At 42.7% G+C, this 21120-nt stretch overlaps 1 protein-coding gene across 1 annotated transcript in view; it reads left to right on the top strand.

Annotated features, from left to right (window-relative positions):
* Window positions 1-6380: 6380 nt before the first annotated feature.
* Window positions 6381-21120, top strand: part of KDM6A (lysine demethylase 6A) — a 183099-nt gene continuing 168359 nt past the window's right edge. Inside the window, 3 exon segments of the mRNA XM_037512496.2 lie at window positions 6381-6638; window positions 6640-6731; window positions 6946-7009. Of these exon segments, the coding sequence (XP_037368393.1) occupies window positions 6570-6638; window positions 6640-6731; window positions 6946-7009 (225 nt within the window). The 5' untranslated portion in view covers window positions 6381-6569.

The raw sequence follows: 21120 nt of genomic DNA, 5'->3' as shown, positions 1-21120 counted from the left end.
CCATATGTTGGGTTTTTAGTTTTGGTTAATATATTTTCAGTTCTAAAATTTCCATTTGGTTTTTCTTTGCATCTTCTATTTCTGTGCCAAAACTTCCTATTTGTCTTTTGAGAATTTCTAGTTTTTCATTTGTTCCAAATAGGTTCATAAATGCTCATTTAAATATTCTTACGTTGCCTGCTTTAAAATTCTTTTTTTTTTAAAGGTTTTTTTTTTTTTTTTAAATTTATTTATACAAGCACTGGGTGCAGTCAGAAGCGCGGGAGGGTGAGAGAATTCACCAGAGCCAGAGTAGGGAGCAGAACAGGCCGACTGACGAAGTACACTGCTGAGGGGAGCAGCTGGCGCGGCAAGAGAGGTCTGTGCACCATGTGGGACCCTCGCCGGTGACCAGGGATCGAACCGGCACTGTAGAGGCTGCAGGCAGCTTCGCAGCCCAGCGCTCAACTGCTGTGCCACCGGGGAGGCCCTGCTTTAAAATTCTTGTCAGGGGCCTCCCCCGTGGCGCAGCTGTTGAGCGCTGGGTTGCGAAGCTGCCCGCAGCCTCTGCAGAGCAGGTTCGATCCCCGGCTGCTCCCCGGCCACCAGAGGAGGGTCCCACATGGCGCGCAGACCTCTCCTGCCGCCCGCTGCTCCCCTCAGCAGTGTACTTCGGTCCTTCTGCCTGCTCTGCTCCCCGCTCTGGCTCTGGTGAATTCTCTCACCCTCCCGCGCTTCTGACTGTACCCAGTGCATGTATAAACAAAACAAAAACAAACAAACAAATAAATAAATAAATAAAACATGCCTCTATTAAAAAAAAAAATTAAAAAAAAAATAAAATTCTTGTCAGATAATTTCAACATGTTTCACCTTAGTGTTTGTATATATTGTCTCTTCTCATTAAAGTTATTATCCTGGCATAATGAGAATTTCTGATTGAAACTTGGACATGTTGGTATTTTGAGACTCTGGATCTTATCTATGTCTTCTGTTTTTGTAGGCCTCTCTGATATTGCTCTGGTGGGAAAGGGAAAACACTATCTTGTTAATGTCAGATAGAGGTAGAAGTCCAGGTTTCCCACTCAACCTTGGTTAACATTTGGTTTGGGAGGGGGCTGAGGAAGGCTTGTTAGTGCTGGGTGTTGATGGTAGTTCTGGCTCCAATCTAGGCCTTCACTGACACCACCCTGTCTGGAAGGCAAAGGAGTGCCTTAATACTGCTCTCTCTAGTTTCCCCAATACCATGGGAATGATTTCATTACCACTGGGCAGTGGTGAAAAGTCCTGACTCTCCATGAGGTTTCTTCTGATACCAACTCAGCAGAGAGGGGCATTGACACCTCATTATTGCTGGGTGGGGGTAGAAGTTTAGGCTTTCCAGTGTGGTGGTATTTGAGTTGCCTCATTACGTCCTAGCAAGGGTAGAAGTCTAAACTCCTGGTGGGTGTGGAAAACTCAGCATCTCCCAGAAGCAGAAGTCCCAAAACTATTCTGACAACTGAAATTTTTGTAATAACTGAGTCAGTCTGTACCGGACTCCCTATCTCCCCTCAATCCTAATCCTATATTTTTGTCATCAATGTGTTCTGACATCAGTTGGATAATCTTTATGACTCTAGTCTGTATGAGAAGAGCTGGCAATTTTTTGAATTTTGATGCTAATTTTTTTAAGATTTATTTATTTATGCATACAAGAACTGGGGTACAGGTCAGAGGTGTGGGGAGTGAGAGGAGCAGCCGGTGAGACAGGAGAGGTCTGCTATGCCATGTGGGTCACCTTCCTGGCCGGGGATCGAACTCGAGCTGCAGTGGCTGTGGATAGCTTCATAGTGCTGCGCCTTAACCCCTTGCACCACCAGGGAGGCCCCATGAATTTCGATGCAGATATAAAGGACAAGTATAGCTCTACTTATCATAAATCATGATTCTCTTATGCGACTTTTTGTTATCTACATAGGTTATGAGGTACTAACTTTATAAATGAAGTACGTATTCTTAAATGCTTCAGGTTAAGTATTAAGTTGTTCAAAAGGAAGTTAAATTTATGTTCCTATAATTGAATGGGCTTCTTCTGGTATTAATTGATGGTACTTACATAAGTATTAACATAAAATTGCTACAAATTATGTATTAATTTGTCCATAATCTGACTCAGCATGACACAAATTTTATTTTAAAATACTGATCTACCTACGCATGTATTAGCCATATCAACTTGGTAAATTAAAATTACTCTCCCCAGCTCCTAGTATATTTAGAATTATGAAATAAGAATCAGTAGTGATACAAGGTTTCATTTAATTAATTAATTTGTTAAGATTTATTTATTTATGCATACAAGAGCTGGGGTACAGGCCAGAGATGCGGGGGGGTGAGAGGATTCACTAGAGACAGAGTGGGGTACAGAACAGGCAGACTGACTTAAGTACACTGCTGCGGGGAGCAGGGGGCAAGTCAGGAGAGGTCTGCTGTGCCATGTGGGTTGCTTCCTGGCCGGCCAGGGATCGAACTTGTGCTGAAGAGGCTGCGGATTGCTTCATAGTGTGGTGCTTAACCCCTTGCGCCACCAGGGAGGCCCCACAAGGTTTCTTTTTAAAAGGAGAGATGAAGCAATGTTGGGGTTTTATGGAGGTGGTGAAGGAGGTGATTAGTAGAGTTGTGATTAATAAATTTAGAACTCAGAATATGAAAGCTCAAAAGGATTTTGGAAACCCCAGCCTTCTTACTTTATTGCGCTCTTTGAACATATATTATGCATCTGGCACTTTACCTAACTATGGCATTTTATCTTCAAAATAATGGCTATGTTTTGTCTTTTTCAGATGAGGGAACTGAAGCTCAAATTAGACTAGCTTGTTGAAGGTCACCCAGCTCTCAAGTGGTAGTTAGGATTTGAACCTAGATTTGTATGATTCCACAGTACATGCTTCTTGGCTACACAGCTCTGCCTGCCATATGGGTTTTCAGATTCACTTTTCATAGAAATAATTATTATAAAATAATTAATCCAATGCCTTCATTTCTTTCTCTTTTCTTACATTTGACAGATTTTAAACTATGGGAGTTCCAAAAATTACATAGTGATGTAAAGACCTATAAAAACTGATGGAGGATGGGTATCTGTAGTTGGGCTGGATACTGAGTTCTGGCTTAGAGGATAAGTAACTTTCCCAAGGTCACACAGCCATTTCAAGGTAAGGATTTGAAATCAGCTTAGCCTAACTCCAGTCCTACCTAGTGCATCCACTCAAATTATGCTATTACCTAGTAATGATTATGTGGTGGTGTTATAGGACAAGGAGAGGGGCAGCCCAAACCCCGCAAACCTGCCTATACTAAATGGGTTCTGCCATCCGCCGCATCAACACAAAACACATGAGACTAATGGGAAGGATCTTTAATGAAACTAGGAAACAATACAGGTAAGGCAAAGAGTCTAGTTTCTAAATGAAGCACCCAAAGTTACCTGTCCCCTCGTGGGTAAAAGTCCATCCAAATGGGATTGGCCCAGAGCAAGGCCCCAAAGCCTGCTACAAGTCTAAAGCATCTTCCAGTGGGGACCCACAGAAAAGGGTCACAAACAACCAGACAAGCCCGGAAGGAAAAGAGCAAAATCAACATCAAGATAAAAGCTGCCATTGTCACCTCCCCACGGGTCTCACCCACATCTGTGTCACCTAGTCCACGACCAAAAGACAAGCGCAGTTTCTTCACGTGTCTTTAGGCTCCATGTGCCTCCTCCAGGTCTCCTGGCTCCATGCTGCTTCCTTCCTCAGTCTCTTCTCCAGCTTCTCCTCTTCCTGCTCAGCTCCACCCTTCCTTGGGTGGGGCAGGGAACCTGGAACCTCCCCCTATATTCCGCAAAAAGTAAAAGGGGGGAATTGTTAGGGGGAAAAGGCGGTCCCAAAGCAAATTCCATACAGGCTTTGTGGACTCCACCCCCACCCCAGGTCAAAGCCAAAGACACTGGGAACTCCAAATCCCATCACCACCAAAGGGAAGGTGGCTGGGACCTGAGGGTGGGGTTAAGCAGCCAGGTGGATACAAAAGGCAGACATGTGGGCTTTGGGGGCTCTCTCCATTTTTTGGGCTCTTGGCCAGCAGCAGCGTCCGGTCAGCTCTGAGAGTGACTTTGGGGTTTCCAGGTCGTCGGATCGGGTAGGACGCATTAAAGACTTTATTTCCCTATTTTCTCCCTGAGTTGTACATTTTCCTTATTTCCTTTCCTCTTGTAAATAAACCTTTTATTAACCCTTTTGTGTGTGTCTGTAGTAGAGTATTCATAAGTCCCTTTAAAGCGCGCGGGTGAGGACCCACAGCCAGGAACCCGTTTAATATCGGGGTTGCTCTATAACAGCTGGAAAGGTTTTGAAGGGTTGGGGGTGGGTAGCCTTGTATTTCTTGGAAAGGGTCCAAGTCAAGAACTGCCAACTCCAGGAAGATGGCCAAATACTGGCAGAAGTTATGTATCTGCTTGTGCAAGTCTAAGTGTGTGTATGTGTGTGATAGATAGTGGTGTCAGAATCTCCCAGGCTTTGAAGGTCACTGTGACAAAGTCAACAATGCATGTGTTAATTTAGTTATACAGAATATTCAGTTCTCTATACTCATTCGCTCAAGTAAAATGGAATACCATAAAGAATGGAAGAAGTGTTTCAGAGAAAGTAATTAAACATGAAATATAATCTATATATAAAACTAGTTTGTTAGTCTAGTTATTAGTCTCAGGGGTACAATTTAAAACTGTGTCTGTGTGCAAAATCAGTTGGGAGTTCAATAGCTTCTTCCCATAGGTTCTCCACTGAATACTGGTAGGATTTACTGAGTCAGCACCGAATTGTTATTCTTATATTTTAACTTCAAGTTACAATATATCATGTCTATAGGTTACATTATGGAAAATATACAAGAACCTATGGTTAATAAAAGGGAACGTGTCATCTTTTGTCATTGATTACTATTAGGAATTCCTATCTCTACAGACTGGAGATGCGCTTTGTAACAGATCTGTTCTGGACACACATTTTATTATGTTTTCTGAAAAGAGCAATGAACCGAAGGTATGTTTTCTTTTTCTCCCAATTATACCATGGCTTGAAAGCCATAGTAGTGATTTTTATTGCATCTGACACACGGTCGGAACAAGTAAGTGTTATTGTTGTCTAAGGCCTGTACATTATGGAAGGTAGAAAGGCTTTACTGGGCTTCAAGCAGTGATGAGGATCTCAATTATGTCTTCTCTCAGGCCTGTTCACAAGCAGACCCAACTCTTCCAAGGCCCCACTGCGATCACAGCAATAGAAACCAACATTCTGGAGATCCCGCCTAACAGTTTTTCGTCACTGCTTTTTCTTACAATACTATAACGAAATACTGATAAATGGCAGGTAGTACAAAAATTTGGCCCCAAAGTGCTGCCAACAGACCTTCGGTGGCAGGGGAGCCGTGGTCAACGAGCCAGACCCCGCAGGCGACTCTTCGTTTCCTCCGGCCGGGGGGTCGAGAGGCCATTCCCCCTTCCCTTTCCGCGCGAGTGAGGGGATCCGGGCCGGAAAGCAGGCCGAGGCCTACCTAGGGCGGCGCCCGAGCCGCAGGGCATGGGGCCGGCGGCCGCTCCTCGCGGAGGCCATTATTTCCACCGGTGCCAAAAGTGTGCGCCTTCTTCGGAGGGCGGAGGTCAGAGGCCGTGAAGCGCCTCCTGGCGACGCGACCCTTACCAGGCCCTGTCGGGGCCCGGGACCCCCGGCGCGCAGAACTGCCGGAAGCGCGACCTGGGCCCGTTCCGGGCTGGCAAAGGCACTCCATGGCGTCCCCGTTAGCAGCTAGCGCCCGCCGCGGGCGGTGCGGACCTCGCCCTTCCCTACCGCTCCCCTCCCCCCTCCCGAGCTCGCCGCGGCTCCCGAGGTGACAAGGCCCGGACCCTCCATTCTCTGCCCCAGAGTATTTAACTACCACAACCTAACTGGCTACTCCCGCTTGGTGACAACCCCTCCCCCCGACAGACGGGCCCAGCAGCCAACCAGCGGCCAGAATTGGCGTGCGTTCCCGCTCCCCGTCCGTGGCGGCCTCTGTGGGCGGGGCTCAGGCAGCTAGCAAGTTGAGTGGAGCCACGGCTGACGTGAGTCAACAAAGGTCACGTGAGACGAGCGGGCGGCGCCGATTGGTTGTGCCGGCCGGGCGGGGAGGGGGGGTCACGGCGGCGGCGTGGGGTTCGCTGTGTGACACAATTACAACAACTTTGTGCTGGTGCCGGGGAAGTTTGTGTCTCCAACGAATTCCCCCCCCCGTGCCCCACAGCCCCGCGCGTTCCGGCCGCTCCCGCCGTCCCCGCCCGTGGCTGCCCCCCGCCCACCCCCGCGATGTGACCCTACAGCCGAGCCGCCGCGCTGCCGACCCCGGGGCTCCGCAGCCCTGCCGCCGCCGCCTTCGCCGCCGCCGCGTTGGGATTTTTCGTCGCTGCTGCCCGCGGCGGAGGAGGAGGCGGCGATAAAGTTGGTGTGCCGGTCCTGCGCCGAGATTGGGGGCGTCGTTGCGGGTCCCGGCTGGGGGGGGTGTCGGCGTTGGAGTTGTGAATTCGCTGCGTTTCCATGAAATCCTGCGGAGTGTCGCTCGCTACCGCCGCCGCTGCCGCCGCCGCTTTCGGTGATGAGGAAAAGAAAATTGGCGGCGGGAAAAGCGAGCGGCGAGAGCGAGGAGGCGTCCCCGAGCCTGACAGCCGACGAGAGGGAGGCGCTCGGCGGACTGGACAGGTAGGGGCCGCCGTCACCCGCCCGGTTGGCTCCGGACGGGCTGGCGCCACTCTCCGGGGAGGCCCGAGCGCGGCTCGCCTCTGGCGGCGGCGGGGCGGACACCACAGCTTGGCGCTCTCCGTGCAGTAGCTGCCTCCGGGGCCTGGGGCTCGGGCAGGGATGGGTCGGTGCCGTTCCCGGAGCCTTAACGAGCCGCGTGTGTCTCTCCCCACAGCCGCCTCTTCGGGTTCGTGAGGTTTCATGAAGATGGCGTCAGGCTGAGGGCCCTACTGAGCAAGGTAAGGCAGCCGCGGCCGGAGCACGGACTCGGTCTCTCCGGCCGGCGCCGCGCTCGCCCCGGCCCCTTGGCCAGGCCGGCGCTCATTGTGGCCGCGGACGATGGCCGAGGGCTTCCGGAAAACTATTTCCTGCTTCTGCTCGCCCCCACCCCCGGGTACCTCGCTCACTCCTTTGCGAAATCACCTCTCGTGGCGGGAGGAAGAGAGACGGCAGCGCTTCGGGGCCGAGCTCAACTGGGTCCACCAAATTGCCTGTTATTTCACGGCATTTCAGGGGTAGACCGATGATGTCCGAGGTGCCAGTTTAGGGTCAAGGGGTCGTAGATAGGTGCAGCTAGCCCCACATTTCCGACTTACTTGCCTCTCATGGCAGTGCAGGCTGTTCGTGATATCTACTGTTACCCAAACGTTTGGGGCTTTCTTGTGTCTTTGCTCCCAGAAGGGGGAAGTTGCTTGTAGTTTACGGTGGTGAAGAGTTTGCATTGGACTGTTGACATGCATCTCAATTGGTTTGTGTTTTACCTGAAGTTAGGTGACTTTACTTTTCGGGTCTTTCTGCCATAGAAATGCAGGAGTTTATATGTGAAAGTGTTTTCTTCTTGGAACCTTGTTTCCTGTGTGTCTGACAGGGGAGGCCACGGGGGATTCGGGGTGTAGTCTCTGTTTATTTGTGTGGAAAGTTGTTGGCACTGTCATTTAGTTAAGTAATGGCTGCTCCTATCGGCCCAAGATGGCGGGACAGGGTGGGAGGAGAAAGTGAAGGGGGGGGTTTGGGGGAGGGAGGAGAGGTAAACATGGAAATAAATAGTAGCGCTGAATAGGCCTCTCCTTCGGAGTGTGGAGCTCCATAGCGTTTAATAAAAACCATCCAAGATTATTTGCATATAGAATTCTTGTACCTTTCCCAAGCTTGGAAGCAGCATTCACAAGCCTGGTGAATGCTTATCAACCTGTAGCACTTTTAGTTTACCCATCGGTTAGCTATTGAACAAAGGCTGTGGAGTCTCGATCTGTCTGCATCAGTTTGTAGCCTCTGACCGAAATTTGATTGAAATGCTATTTGCATGCTTTCTTCTTAATTGGGACCATGTAAGTTGGTGTGTGTGCCATAGGTGTTGCATCCCTGAGACATTTTTTCTAGCTAAAATCAGTAGCTTTGCTTTTGACACCTGGCTTTATTGTTGCGCTTGAGAAGGAAGTTGGAAATGAGGAAAGCCTAGTAGTTTAAGTTAAAAAAAAAAATTAGTTGACCTGAATTTTTGTCTGTAGTTTGCCTTAAGAGTCATGAATTCCTTTTATTTGCAATCACACTTCTGTTTTTATTTCAAAGTAACTAATTATAAAGGGTTTCCATCACAAATAAGGACCAGAAAGCTAACCAGAAATAGTCTTTTCCTGTAAACCCAGCCTTTTTAACCGATACAGAAAACTTGAATTAAACTTTGAATATGTAGGTATTAATTTGCTTCATTGAAATTATCACTGGAAAAATGAATAGTGACCAGCTTTGAAATTATTTAAGCCCTGAATTTTTTTTCAATGTAAATATTTAAAATATTTTATTCCAAAATACTTGATGGCTGTTAAAGTTGTCTTTCCAAAAGATTAAACAAAAGCTTTAAGTTTAAGGAGGATTATTTAATTTTGGAGTTATTATTTATTGCTGGGTTAATAGGGAGTTGGTAAAATTGTTTGCAGAGATAGTTCATTTGGAAAATGGAATCTGATGTGTTTACAATGCTAGTTGGTGATTTCATGTCTCAGAATGCTTATATTTACTTGGATTCACAGTAGATGGTGCTTAACATTGGATTTCAAATTATAACATAGAACCGTGCAGATACTATGCACTATCGTGTTTAGATTGTAAGGAATTGAACATCTTCAAATATTTTTTTGTGAAAAGTGGAAAACCTCTGAAGTTTCATCATGTTTTGGGGAAGAATTAGGGCTTCATAAAATGCTGGGTAATTTGATAAACAACTAAGTATTTTGTTGAGGTGAAGAAAAAAAATCTTCATTACTTCACACTCATTGCTTATGAGGTCCTATCTATAGGATTCAGGTCTACTCATTAGCCATAACATTAAAATAAACGTTCTAGAGTCTGTGCTCAAAACCTCACGCAGTTTTCTTGATTTTCTTGATTGCATCCTTGTGAGCCTGAACATACCAGTGAAATGTGTATTGTAAACTTTGATGTTATATAACCTCTGTACCCTGTGTTTGAATTGTGTTCTGAATAGAATGAATGAGCTGGAGTTTGTCCTGATGCAGGAAGTTCTGAATTATTTAGTATCATCCATCTTTTGAACAGTCCTGGGAAACTGTTTTTTGGAGGGAATATTGAACTATGTTAATTTTAGTATTATTTTAGAAAAGTCTTAAAAACTAGAGTTAGCTTTCTTTGCTGGGGTAGGGATTCTCTTTTTGCCTGCAATTTTTGTCATACCACACCCCTCCAAAGACAAATTTAGTTTGCACTTTGTATAATGTTTTTCTTTTTGACAGGAATTTAGTTACTACTACTTGACAGGAATTTAGCTATTACTAAAACTATTCCCATATATATCATTAAGTCATTCAAGTTTTTAATTAGGATTTATAGATTTTTATTAAAAAGTAACTCTTAAAGGCTTTGGAAAGTTTAAAACATTTAATAAGTGTCTCTTATTTGCCTCTAAATTTGCATGTTCCTTTTCCAGGTGTGAGGATACTTTATCCAAACTGCTGATTTCCTGCCTTCTGTGAATGTTTTTATAATTTCTCTGTGTTCTAGTCATTAAAACAATGTTTGTACAATTGTGATTTGATATACAATGCTTGGAGCTTTGGATAAAAAAATAAATTAGTAATATAGGATATCTTTGTAGTAGTATCTTTAAAATCTTTCTGAGTGATTGTAAACAGCAAGTGGTTGCATAGAGTTCTTGAAATATAGCATGATCTTGAGCACTTTGCTTTTAAACTAATGCTGACCATTAATCTTTGTCAGTATAATGGTCAGGATTCTTATGAGATTACAGTGGAGTTACTTTGAAAAATAATTAAGTGAAATATATTTTTTTAAAGATATATTTATGTATACAAGAACTGGGGTGCAGGCAAGAGGTGTGTGGGGGGGTGAAAGGATTCACCAGAGACAGTGGGGAATAGAACAGGCAGATTGACTGAAATACACTGCTGAGTGGAGCAGCGGGTGTGTCAGGAGAGGTCTGCTATGTCATATGGGTAGCTCCCGGCCGGGGATTGAACTCATGCTGCAGTGGCTGCGCATAGCTTCATAGGTTGCTTCTTAATTCCTTGCGCCACCAGGGAGGCCCAAGTGAAATATTTTAACAGGTATTAACTGGTGATGTTTTTAATACATTTTTGAAAACTTTTTGGGTTAATCTTGATTTCAGTTGGATAAGGATTTGAGTTAAAGTGTAATATACAGCATAAATATAAGAGTGTAAATATACTATGAAGTATATTTGTACTAGAATAACATAGTGCTAAAGGGCTGGAGAATCTTACCTGTGTCAAAAAGCTAGTGCTAAAATACAGTTGTTTATTTTGAAGTAGCTACATGATTTTTAAGTTTGCCCTAATTATTTTATTGGAACTTTATTTTCTTTTGTAATTTTGTTAATGAATTCTGCGTATGTAGAATACGCAGAAGGTATGGACTTTTTACCATTTAAAAATATGTTTGCTTTTGTCCCTATTAGTATGAAAAGAGCTGGGATTTAACTTTTTTTGGGGTAAAGGAAGTAGTTTAACATACATTAAAGCTTACATTTTCCTAAATTTGGTTTACTAGCATGTAGATGACTGGAAAATTATTAGGTGGCTTCTTAATAGGATAATATTTGGATGTTAATGATATTTAAAACTGTGGTTTTTGCCCACTGGCACTTAAAGGGGTATATTCATTTCCAGTGCTAAATAGGGTTAGTGTTTGGGTTGCAAAAGTAACCACAGAATAATGTCATACTTTGTGTTTGAAAATGAGGTCTTTAATTGACGTGTTTTAAAAGTTGTTTTCTAAATAATTGTAGTAATTATTGTTTACCTGGACAAAGTCTCCTGCAGTTACTATATATTTCCTAAGATTTTGATACATCTGTGGTAAAAATAAAAGCTATAGAAGGTGATTACAGGATATGTCAGTATATCTGGGCACAAATGAGAACGGCAGGGATATATAAACAGGCACTTTTTAAGTTCTGGCTTTCTTTTTCATTGCGTAGCTCTTTCTGTGGAATCAATTATAAATTGAAATGACTAGGGAACATTAACTGGCACCTTTAGATCTTTCAGGTTAACATAACTGCCTGAGATGGAGTTTTTGTGACTTGGTAAAGTGGAGTGACAGGCCAAAGTGAAGGTTCAGTGCTTGACTCGTAGGGTAAAAAAGTTTTCTGACATAGGTTATCTAACATTTAGTTTTTATTTATATGTACCAATATTATTTTGCAGATTTGGAAGGATCTTATTTATTTTTACTTTGAAACTGATTGTGATGCTTTGAGCTCTTTGGAATTGATTTTAATGACTGGTGACACTGTACATTATTAAATTTTTGAAATATGGTTTCCAGAGAGCTAATGTATGTTAGGTAAACACCACCAGATTGTCTTAAGAATCAAAATGGTTATTAGGTTATTTAGCACCCACATGTATTTATTTGTAGACTATTTAATCAGAGTTTAATGGATGCATAATTGACAGTCTTATGTACTCTTACAGAAGCTTCATATACAGTTGTATTAGTTTTCCATATTGATTTGTAATTTGTTTTTAGTAAATTAGGGCATCATATATTTGAGTGTACACTAAGTGCAAGTCTTATGTAGGGACTATGAAGGTAACACAGGTATCTTTTGCCTATGTGGAACTTACAATTTCGTAAGAGGGGTGAGCTAAGTATAATGGTAATACAGGAACATCAGTGTCAGTGAAAAGTGTGAATGAAGTATACTGAAAGTTTATGATAAAAATCAATTTAATAAGTAACAAGTTGAGTGGCTTTTTTCTGTTTTTGGCCAGCCATTAAAAACATTGGTCAGCAAGCATGCACAGAAGTGGTCACAAGAACCTGTTACTGAAGTTCAGTGAAGTCCCAGCTCTTTTTTCCTTGTAGATAGTCTAACAAGGACTTTGCTGGAAAGGTGCATTGGAGGCACTTTTAGCAATATGATGGTGGCAGCAGTAGGCATTAGCCCCAGAATCACCTGGTCAGTGGTGAAGCACAGGGCAGAAAATAGGACACCTGGACAGTATTAGGATCCTGAGTTTGTTGATTCTTAGACACTGTATGTACTGTGTCTTAGACACTGTATGTACACTGTATGTACCTTTGCAATCTTTCCAGCAAAATCACATTAGTTACTGAATATCATTCTTTTCACTGATGAAGCTTTCTCACACTGCTTATGCTACCCAAAACACTGAAGTAAAGGCAGGAGAAGTATTTCCTTCCTGACTCATTTCCTCTTGCTGTCTGTCATTTAGATTTAACTATTCCTGGACTGTGTATTCCTGATTTGGGAATTTCAAAAGTTAACTGGTAGTTATTAGGGTAATATTAACTAAAGCACTTTAGATCCATCGTATATGTATGTAGTCCAATAATGGTCCTCTTGGAGTATAAAGCACCCCTAGGGTGAGGAGGAAATTTTAAACTTTACATTTTATGGATTTCTATATTGTTGTTGTTGTTTTTCTTAAACATTAGACATGCTATTACTTTAAAAATAATACAGCAAGTACACTGGTATGTAGAGAAACCTTAAAGTCCTTGTTGTGAAGTTGGAATACTTCTAAACTTGTTCTTTCAGTGTGAGTGGGGTGAAAGAAGTATAGATCTTACTTTTTGTTAGGTCCTGTTTCTTTACGCTTTAGGTAGCTTTGTCATAGTCACTGTACTACTCACTCTTCATTTTGGTCTTGGACAGCTGTTTCATTGCTGACTTTATTTTTGGGTCTGATTTGACTCAAGGTGACATTTGGGACCTAATTAACAACTATAACTTGAAAAGGTGAGAGTAAGCCCTTATTTTTGACAACTTAAGGTTTTTAAGCCAATGTGTGGGCTATTTGCACTTCCAAGATTTTTTTTTACTCTTTCATTCTTTTGTCTCCTTTTCTCCCTGCTAAAATTGTTGGTGTCATTCTGTTGTGTATGCATACTTGTATTCTTCTTGTAATTTTGTCTATGGTAGTATTTTGTGTGTTAGAATAAATAAAAGATGTTGCTGCTAAGTTTATTCTCAGGAAGAAGATTGGACTTTGCGATAGTTAAGAGTGTTACATAAGGTCATCTAATTCATCTTAATTTAGAACAATGGAAAGAAACCCTTTTGGTTGTTTTCAGACTGTAGCTCTATTATGTTCATTAGAAGATGCTTCTCTTTTTAAAAAGCAATATAGGGCCTCCCTGGTGGCGCAAGGGGTTAAGACGCAACCTATGAAGCTGTCCGCAGCCTCTGCAGCATGAGTTCAATCCCCAGCGCTGGCTGGCCGGCCAGGGAGCAACCCACATGGCACAGCTGACCTCTCCTGTCTGGCCCGCTGCTCCCCTCAGCAGTGTGTTTTGGTCGGTCTGCCTGTTCTGTTCCCCACTATGTCTCTGGTGAATCCTCTCACCCCCCTACACTTCTGGCCTGTACCCCAGCTCTTGTATGCATAAATAAATAAATCTTTAATAAAAAAATAAAAAACAATATGTTAAGGAAATTTCCCTATATTTTCAAAAGCATAAGTATTTTAGAAGGAAGTCAACCAACCTACACACTATCATCTATTATTACTTAGGTTCAATAATTTTCAACTCATCTATATTTTTGCCTCTTACTCCCAATTATTTTGAAGGAAATTTCAGATATTAATCACATCATTTAATCCAGATAACTTGTTCTGAAATATCTGTAGATCTTATTTTTTTTGGTCACATGGAAGAATTAGTTGCTAGGGAAATAATAGAAAACAGATATTTACCTGAATATATATGGGTTTGTTTGTATTTTAAAATTGCAGTAGCATTTTCTAATAGAACATTACACAATCTGAGACAAAAAAGATAATTTTCCCTAAGAACTTCATGAATCTTAGTTGCTTGAATCTATTTAGATACTTTATACATTTAAGGGAAATTTGTTTTTAAGGTAAATTCTTCAGTGTTTCAGGTTCTGAATTTTTTATGTGTCAGAATGAGAACTAGACAAGCTTTTCCTTTGCTTGATTGATTTATGAAACATTTGCTGAATTGCAGTGAGAGAGGGACTCTGCTAAGTCCTGGGGCAACCAATAAGACCTGGCCTCTGCCTCTGCAGTCTGTGGAGAGAGATGGACACACCGACTGATTATATGATGTAGGAGGTACAATAGTCAAGGTATAAGTGCCATGAGCTCTCAAATGATGGAGCAATTAAAAACAGTTAAAACTTTGAATTGGGCCTCCCTGGTAGCGCAAGGGGTTAAGCACAGCACTGTGAAGCTATCCGCAGCCTCTGCAGCAGTCATTTGGCCAGCCAGGGACCTACCCACATGGCACAGCAGACCTCTCCTGTCTCACCTGCTGCTCCCCTCAGCAGTGTATTTCAGTCAGTCCGCCTGTTCTATTCCCCAATCTGTCTCTGGTGAATCCACTCACCCTCCTCCCCTGGCCCGTCCCCCCCCCCCCGCACCTCTGGCCTGTACCCCAGTTATACACAGAAATAAATCTTTAAAAAAAATAAAACTTTTAATTATGGATCGTTTAAAATATCTACACAATTACTGACATTTTGGAGCAGTTAAGTTGGACTGGAGAAGTGGATAAGGGAAATTGCACAAAGGCGAAACATTTGGTCTTTGTCATCAAACATTAGTGGAAGTTTAGCAGGAGGAAAAAGGGAAGAGTTGGAGGTATCAAGCTAATTGGTGTTTAAGGAATAGTGAATAATCAAGTCTCACTGGAATTGAGAGATAACTGAGCATGTGAAGGCCCCATCTCTGTAGGCCATAAGATGTTTTAAGAAGTCATTGAACTCAGCTCAAATAAGGGGAAGTTACTTGACCAGAAGTAGAAGTAGGTTTTATGGAAATAATTACTGGCTGCTGTGAGAAAGATGCAAGTGGAGATGAAAGCCTAGTTGTGAAGTACTGATAGATAACAATGCATGGATTTTAGAGAAGTCTGCTTCTGTTACTTACTAGATGTGTGATCCTTGGGGCAAACAATTTCATCTTTCAGACACAATTTTCTCTGTAAAATAGAAGTGGTACTAGATTTTTTTGAAGGTTATTGCATTTTGTGTTAGGGAAAAAAGTGCTTGACATCTGACCTTGCTTGGAAGGTGCTTGGTAAAAGATAGGCCTTTCTATTCTCTCAGAAAAGACATTAGGTTTAAACTAAGGCTGTAATTTAGGAATAGACGGGAGGGGGGGAGGTGAGTTAGAGTTGAGATCTCTTGAAAAGGCGTTTTGGCTTTCATTACACCTCACTACTTTGGCTTTCTGTGTCTCTGACCATATCTCAGTTTCCTTTGCAAGGAGACTGATTTAGCTCTTCTTTACTCACTGCTCCCAATTCCAGGTATACACAGTTACTTGGGTATCTTGAAGACATCTTAAACTGAACATGTGCAAACTGAATGTATCATTGTCTTTGATGTTCCTTAGTAAATGGCACTTAACCACCATCCTTTCCAAAAATGTTGGAGTCCTTACCATGATCATTTTTACATCTTAGGTCTTAAATGTGTTTCTCTCCATCCTCACTGCCACCATCCTGATTGCAGCCATGATCCTATCTTTGGCTTTTGAAATACTTTCTTAAATTTTTTTTGAATAGATATACTTGGGTATAGTACAAAATTGAAAAGTTACATAAAGGATATTACATTGAGGAGAGTCTTCCTCCCACATCATCTCCCAGTTATTTAGTTCCTATTCTTAGAGGCAGCCACTGATATAAAGGTTTATTGGTTAACTTCATAGTTTAGTACAGACACAAACATATTTTGTTGTGTCTCTTTTTTCCCTCCACACAAGTGCGATCATAATGTATACAACTTGTTAAATGCTTCCTTATTTGTAGCTCTTTTCCATATGTAAATAGTAGTCTTATATTGAATTCTCTTAGGCTTGCGAGGTCTTTGTTTTTCAAATTTTGTGTGGAATGTTGGTGAGGGGACTGGTTTGGGTGATTTTTAAGTTACTATTTTTTAAAAGATTATTTAGGCATACAAGAACTGGGGTACAGGCCAGAGATGTGGAGGGTGAGAGGACTCACCAGAGACAGAGTGGGGAGCAGAACAGGCAAAGTGACTGAAATACACTGCTGAGGGGAGCAGCGGGCGAGACAGGAGAGGTCTGCTGCGCCCTAAGGGTAGCTCCCTGGCCTGGAATGGAACTAGTGCTGCAGTGGCTGCGGACAGCTTCATAGTGCTGATGCTTAACCCCTTGCGCCACCAGGGAGACCCTGACCAATTATTTAATCAGTCATGTCTATGTAATGAAGTATCCATAAACATCCAAATGGACGGGGTTCAGAGAACTTCCAGGTTGGTGAACACGTGAAGTGAAGATGTGAGGAGAGGTGCTCCGAGAGGATATGGAAACCGTGCCCTTTCCCCACTCCTTCACTTACTGGCTGTGCTTGAGGTATAACCTTTTACAGTTAACAGTGATTCTAGTAAGTAAAATGTTGCTTCTATGAGCCACTCTAGCAAATTAATAAAACCCAAGGAGTGAGTTATTGGTAACCTCTGATTTATAGAGGGTAAATCAGAAGTACAGGTAATAACCCGGACTTACACCTGGCATCTAAAGTCCAAGGAGAAGCCCTTGAGACTCACTCCAGTCTGCAGTGAGTTGGTCAGAAGTACCTGGGCTTTCAACTGCCACCTGACGTTGGGGAGGGGACAGTCCTACAAGTCTGACCCCATCATTTGTGGGGTCTCTGCTATCACTGGGTAGATAGTGTCAGAGTTGAGTTAAATTGTAGGACACCCAGCTGGTGTCAGGAATTGCTTGGTGGTGGTGTGGAGGAAACACCCCTCTCCTCCCCATGTTGGAATTGGGTCCAAGAACCCAAAAGAGATTGGTTTAAAAGGTCTTATTTATTAATGGTTAGTGTTTTGACATCTCCTAACTGCCTCTTTCTTATAGTTGGGATCGTTATTTCTTAGGTCAGATCTAATGTTTTTTATTCAGGAAGATGGGTGTAATTATTGTATATACCTGTTTACTAGGAACTCATGATGACAGAGCTAGATGAATTCTCATGTGAGTTAATAAGAAATGCCACATAGAATATGTTGGTATTATGCATTTGGGTGTTGCAAAGATGAGTAAGGTCCCTTAGTTCTATAAGAGTAGCAAGAGTCATTTGGCAATAGTTGGGGCACTTTCTGGTCTATAGAATATACACTTTTATTGCTGGGTTTTGCTGTGTGTATAATTATGTAGGCACACCTTGTTTTATTGTACATTGCTTTATTGTACTTCACAAATTACTGCCTTAAAAAAAAAAAAACACACACAAACAAATTGAAGGTTTGTAGCACCCCTGCATCAAGTAAGTCTTATGAGTGCCAATTTTCCAGCAGCATGTGCTCACTTTGTGTGTCTCTTGCATTTTGGTAATTTTCACAACATTTCAAACTCTTTTTATTTATTTATTTATTTATTTATTTTTTTATAGAGGCATGTTTTATTTATTTATTTTGTTTGTTTGTTTGTTTTGTTTATACAAGCACTGGGTACAGTCAGAAGCGCGGGAGGGTGAGAGAATTCACCAGAGCCAGAGCGGGGAGCAGAGCAGGCAGAAGGACCGAAGTACACTGCTGAGGGGAGCAGCGGGCGGCAGGAGAGGTCTGCGCGCCATGTGGGATCCTCCGCCGGTGGCCGGGAAGCAGCCGGGGATCGAACCGGCGCCGCAGAGGCCGCGGGCAGCTTCGCAACCCAGCGCTCAACCGCTGCGCCACCGGGGAGGCCCATCAAACTCTTTCATTATTATGCTTATTATGATGATCTGTCATCAGTGATCTTTGATGTTACTATTATAATTTGTTTTGGGGTGCTTATGTTGAACTTAATCCATAAACGTGTATGTTCTCACTGCTCCTCTAAATAGACCCCTCCCACCCCCAAACACACTCTCCTTCTCTGGCCTCCTGGTGTTCCCTAAGACAGTATCGAAATTAGCCAATTAGTAACCCTACAGTCACGTTTTAAGTGTTCAAGTAAAAGGAGTTGTACACTTTTCATTTTATGTCCAAAGATAGACATAATTAAGCTTAGCGAGGAAGGCATGTTGAAAGCTGAGATAGATTGAAAGGTAGACTTCTTGTTCCAAGCAGTTCTTGAAGGAAATGAGAATTGCTACTCCAGCGAAACATGAATGATAGAGTGAAACAGCATTATCGCTGATATGGAAAAAGTTTTAGTGGTCTGGATAGAAGATGAAACTAGTTTCAACATTACCGTAAGCCAAAGCCTAATCCAGAGCAAGGCTCTAACTTTATTCAAGTCTATGAAGGCTAAGAGAAGTGGGGAAGCTGCTGGAAAAATGTTTGAAGCTAGCAGAGATTGGTACATGAGATATAAGAAAAGAAGCCATCTCCATAACATAAAAGTGCAAGGTGAAGCAGCAAGTGTTGAAGGAGAAGTTGCAACGTTATTTAGAAGATCTAGCCAATATCATTGATGAAGGTGGCTACTCCAAACAACAGATTTTCAGAGTACACCATGCCATCTAGGACTATCAAAGAAGTCAATGCCTGGCTTTAAAGCTTGAAAGGATAGATTTTCTTACTAGGGGCTAATGCATCTGGTGACTTTAAGTTGAAGGCAATACTTACCGGTCCTAAAATCTTATAGCTCTTAAGATTTAAGCTAAATATGCTGTCTGTGCTCTGTACATAGAACAGCAAAGCCTGGATGACAACATGACTGTTTTCAAAACATTGTTTACAAAATAGTTTAAGCTTACTGTTGAGACCTACTGCTTAGAAAAAAAGGTTCCTTTCAAAATATGATGGCTTATTGACTACCTGGTCATCAAGAGCTCTGATGGAGATGTACAAGATGAATGTTCTTTTCATGCGGGCTAATTAATACAATATCTGTTCTGCAACCCATGGATCATGGAGTAGATGTTGACTTTCAAGTCTTATCATTTAAGAAATACATTTTTTTTTAATAGAGGCATGTTTTATTTTTTTATTTATTTTATTTGTTTGTTTTTTTTGTTTATACATGCACTGGGTACAGTCAGAAGCGCAGGAGGGTGAGAGAATTCACCAGAGCCAGAGCAGGGAGCAGAACAGGCAGAAGGACCGAAGGACACTGCTGAGGGGAGCAGCGGGCGGCAGGAGAGGTCTGTGCACCATGTGGGACCCTCCTCCTATGGCCTGGGAGCAGCCAGGGATCGAACCGGCGCTGCAGAGGCCGCGGGCAGCTTCGCAACCCAGCGCTCAACCGCTGCGCCACCGGGGAGGCCCAAGAAATACATTTTGTTAAGGCTCTACGTGCTACAGATAGTGATTCCTTTGAATCTAGGCAAAGCAATTGAAAACCATTTGGGGGCCTCCCTGGTGGCGCAGTGGTTGAGCGCTGGGTTGCGAAGCTGCCCGCGGCCTCCGTGGCACCGGTTCGATCCCCGGCTGCTCCCCTTCCACCGGAGGAGGGTCCCACATGGCGCGCAGACCTCTCCTGCCGCCCGCTGCTCCCCTCAGCAGTGTGCTTCGGTCCTTCTGCCTGCTCTGCTCCCAGCTCTGGCGAATTCTCTTACCCTCCTGCGCTTCTGACTGTACCCAGTGCATGTATAAACAAAAAACATAAATAAATAAAACATGCCTCTATTTAAAAAAAAAAAAAAAAAAAAAAACATTTGGAGTCACCGTTCTTTATTTTGTTTTAATTTTAACATGATTAAAAAATTTTTTTTAGACAATATTTGCTTCCCCCCACCCCCTCAGGTTGAGTCCCCATAGAATTTCCTTCCCTAAGACACCCGCGCACCATCACCACAGTCTGCTGTGCTCCTCCCTCCCTCTCACTGATCCCTCTCCCTCCTCCTCCCCTGCAGTATGTCTCTGATTTATAATTGTCTGTTTTCGCTTTGTTGTGTTTTGTACAGTTGTTATTTTTTTACACTGATGTCTTATTTGGTTCCCCTATATTCCTGCTATAGGTGAAACCATCCGATATTTTTCTTTTTCCTTCTGGCTTATTTTGCCGAGCATAATTCCTTCTAGCTCCATCCACATTGCTATGAATGGCATGAGTTTTTGATTGCTGAATAATATTCCATTGTGTATATATGCCACATCTTCCTGATCCAGTCATTTATTTTTGGGCATTTGGGTTGTTTCCAGGTTTTACCTATTGTAAATAGTGCTGCAATAAACATAGGTGTGCAGGTGTTCTTTTGAATCACTGTTTTTGTGTCCTTTGGGTAGATCCCTAGGAGTGGAATTGCTGGATTGTATGGTAGCTCCATTTTTAGTAGACTGAGGAACCTCCAGACAGCTTTCCACAGTGGCTTGACCAGTTTGCACTCCCACCAGCAATGTAGGAGAGTTCCTTTTTCACCACATCCTCATCAACATTCGTTGTTGCTTGTTTTTTTGATATGTGCCATTCTTACTGGTGTAAGGTGGTATCTCAGTGTGGTTTTGATTGTGTTTCCCTGATGATAAGGGATGCTGAACATTTTTTTCATATGCCTGTTGGCCATTTGCATTTCCTCTTTGGAGAAATGTCTTTTGAGTTCTGCCCATTTCTTGACTGGATTGTTTATTTTGCTTTTGTTGAGCCCTGTGAGTTCTTTGTGTATCTTTGTGATCAATCCCTTATCAGTTGAATGGAGTGCAAAGATTTTTTTCCCAATCAGTGGGGTGTCACTCTATTTTGGTTAATGTCTCTTTGGCTGTACAGAAGCTTTTCAGTTTGATGTAATCCCAGGTGTTTATCTTTGCCTTCACTATCACTGCTTTGGGTGATGAGTCTTTAAAGATGTTCTGAGATGTATGTCTTGTAGTGTTTTACCTATATTTTCTTCTATATATTTTCTGGTTCAGGTCTTATGTCCTATTCTTTTATCCATTTTGAGTTGATTTTTGTCCATGGTGAGA

Source organism: Talpa occidentalis, unplaced genomic scaffold (genome assembly GCF_014898055.3).
Source record: "Talpa occidentalis isolate TD23 unplaced genomic scaffold, MPIMG_talOcc4v2.1 talOcc4.15, whole genome shotgun sequence".
NCBI lineage: Eukaryota > Metazoa > Chordata > Mammalia > Eulipotyphla > Talpidae > Talpa > Talpa occidentalis.
This window is presented reverse-complemented; position numbering and strand designations above follow the sequence as displayed.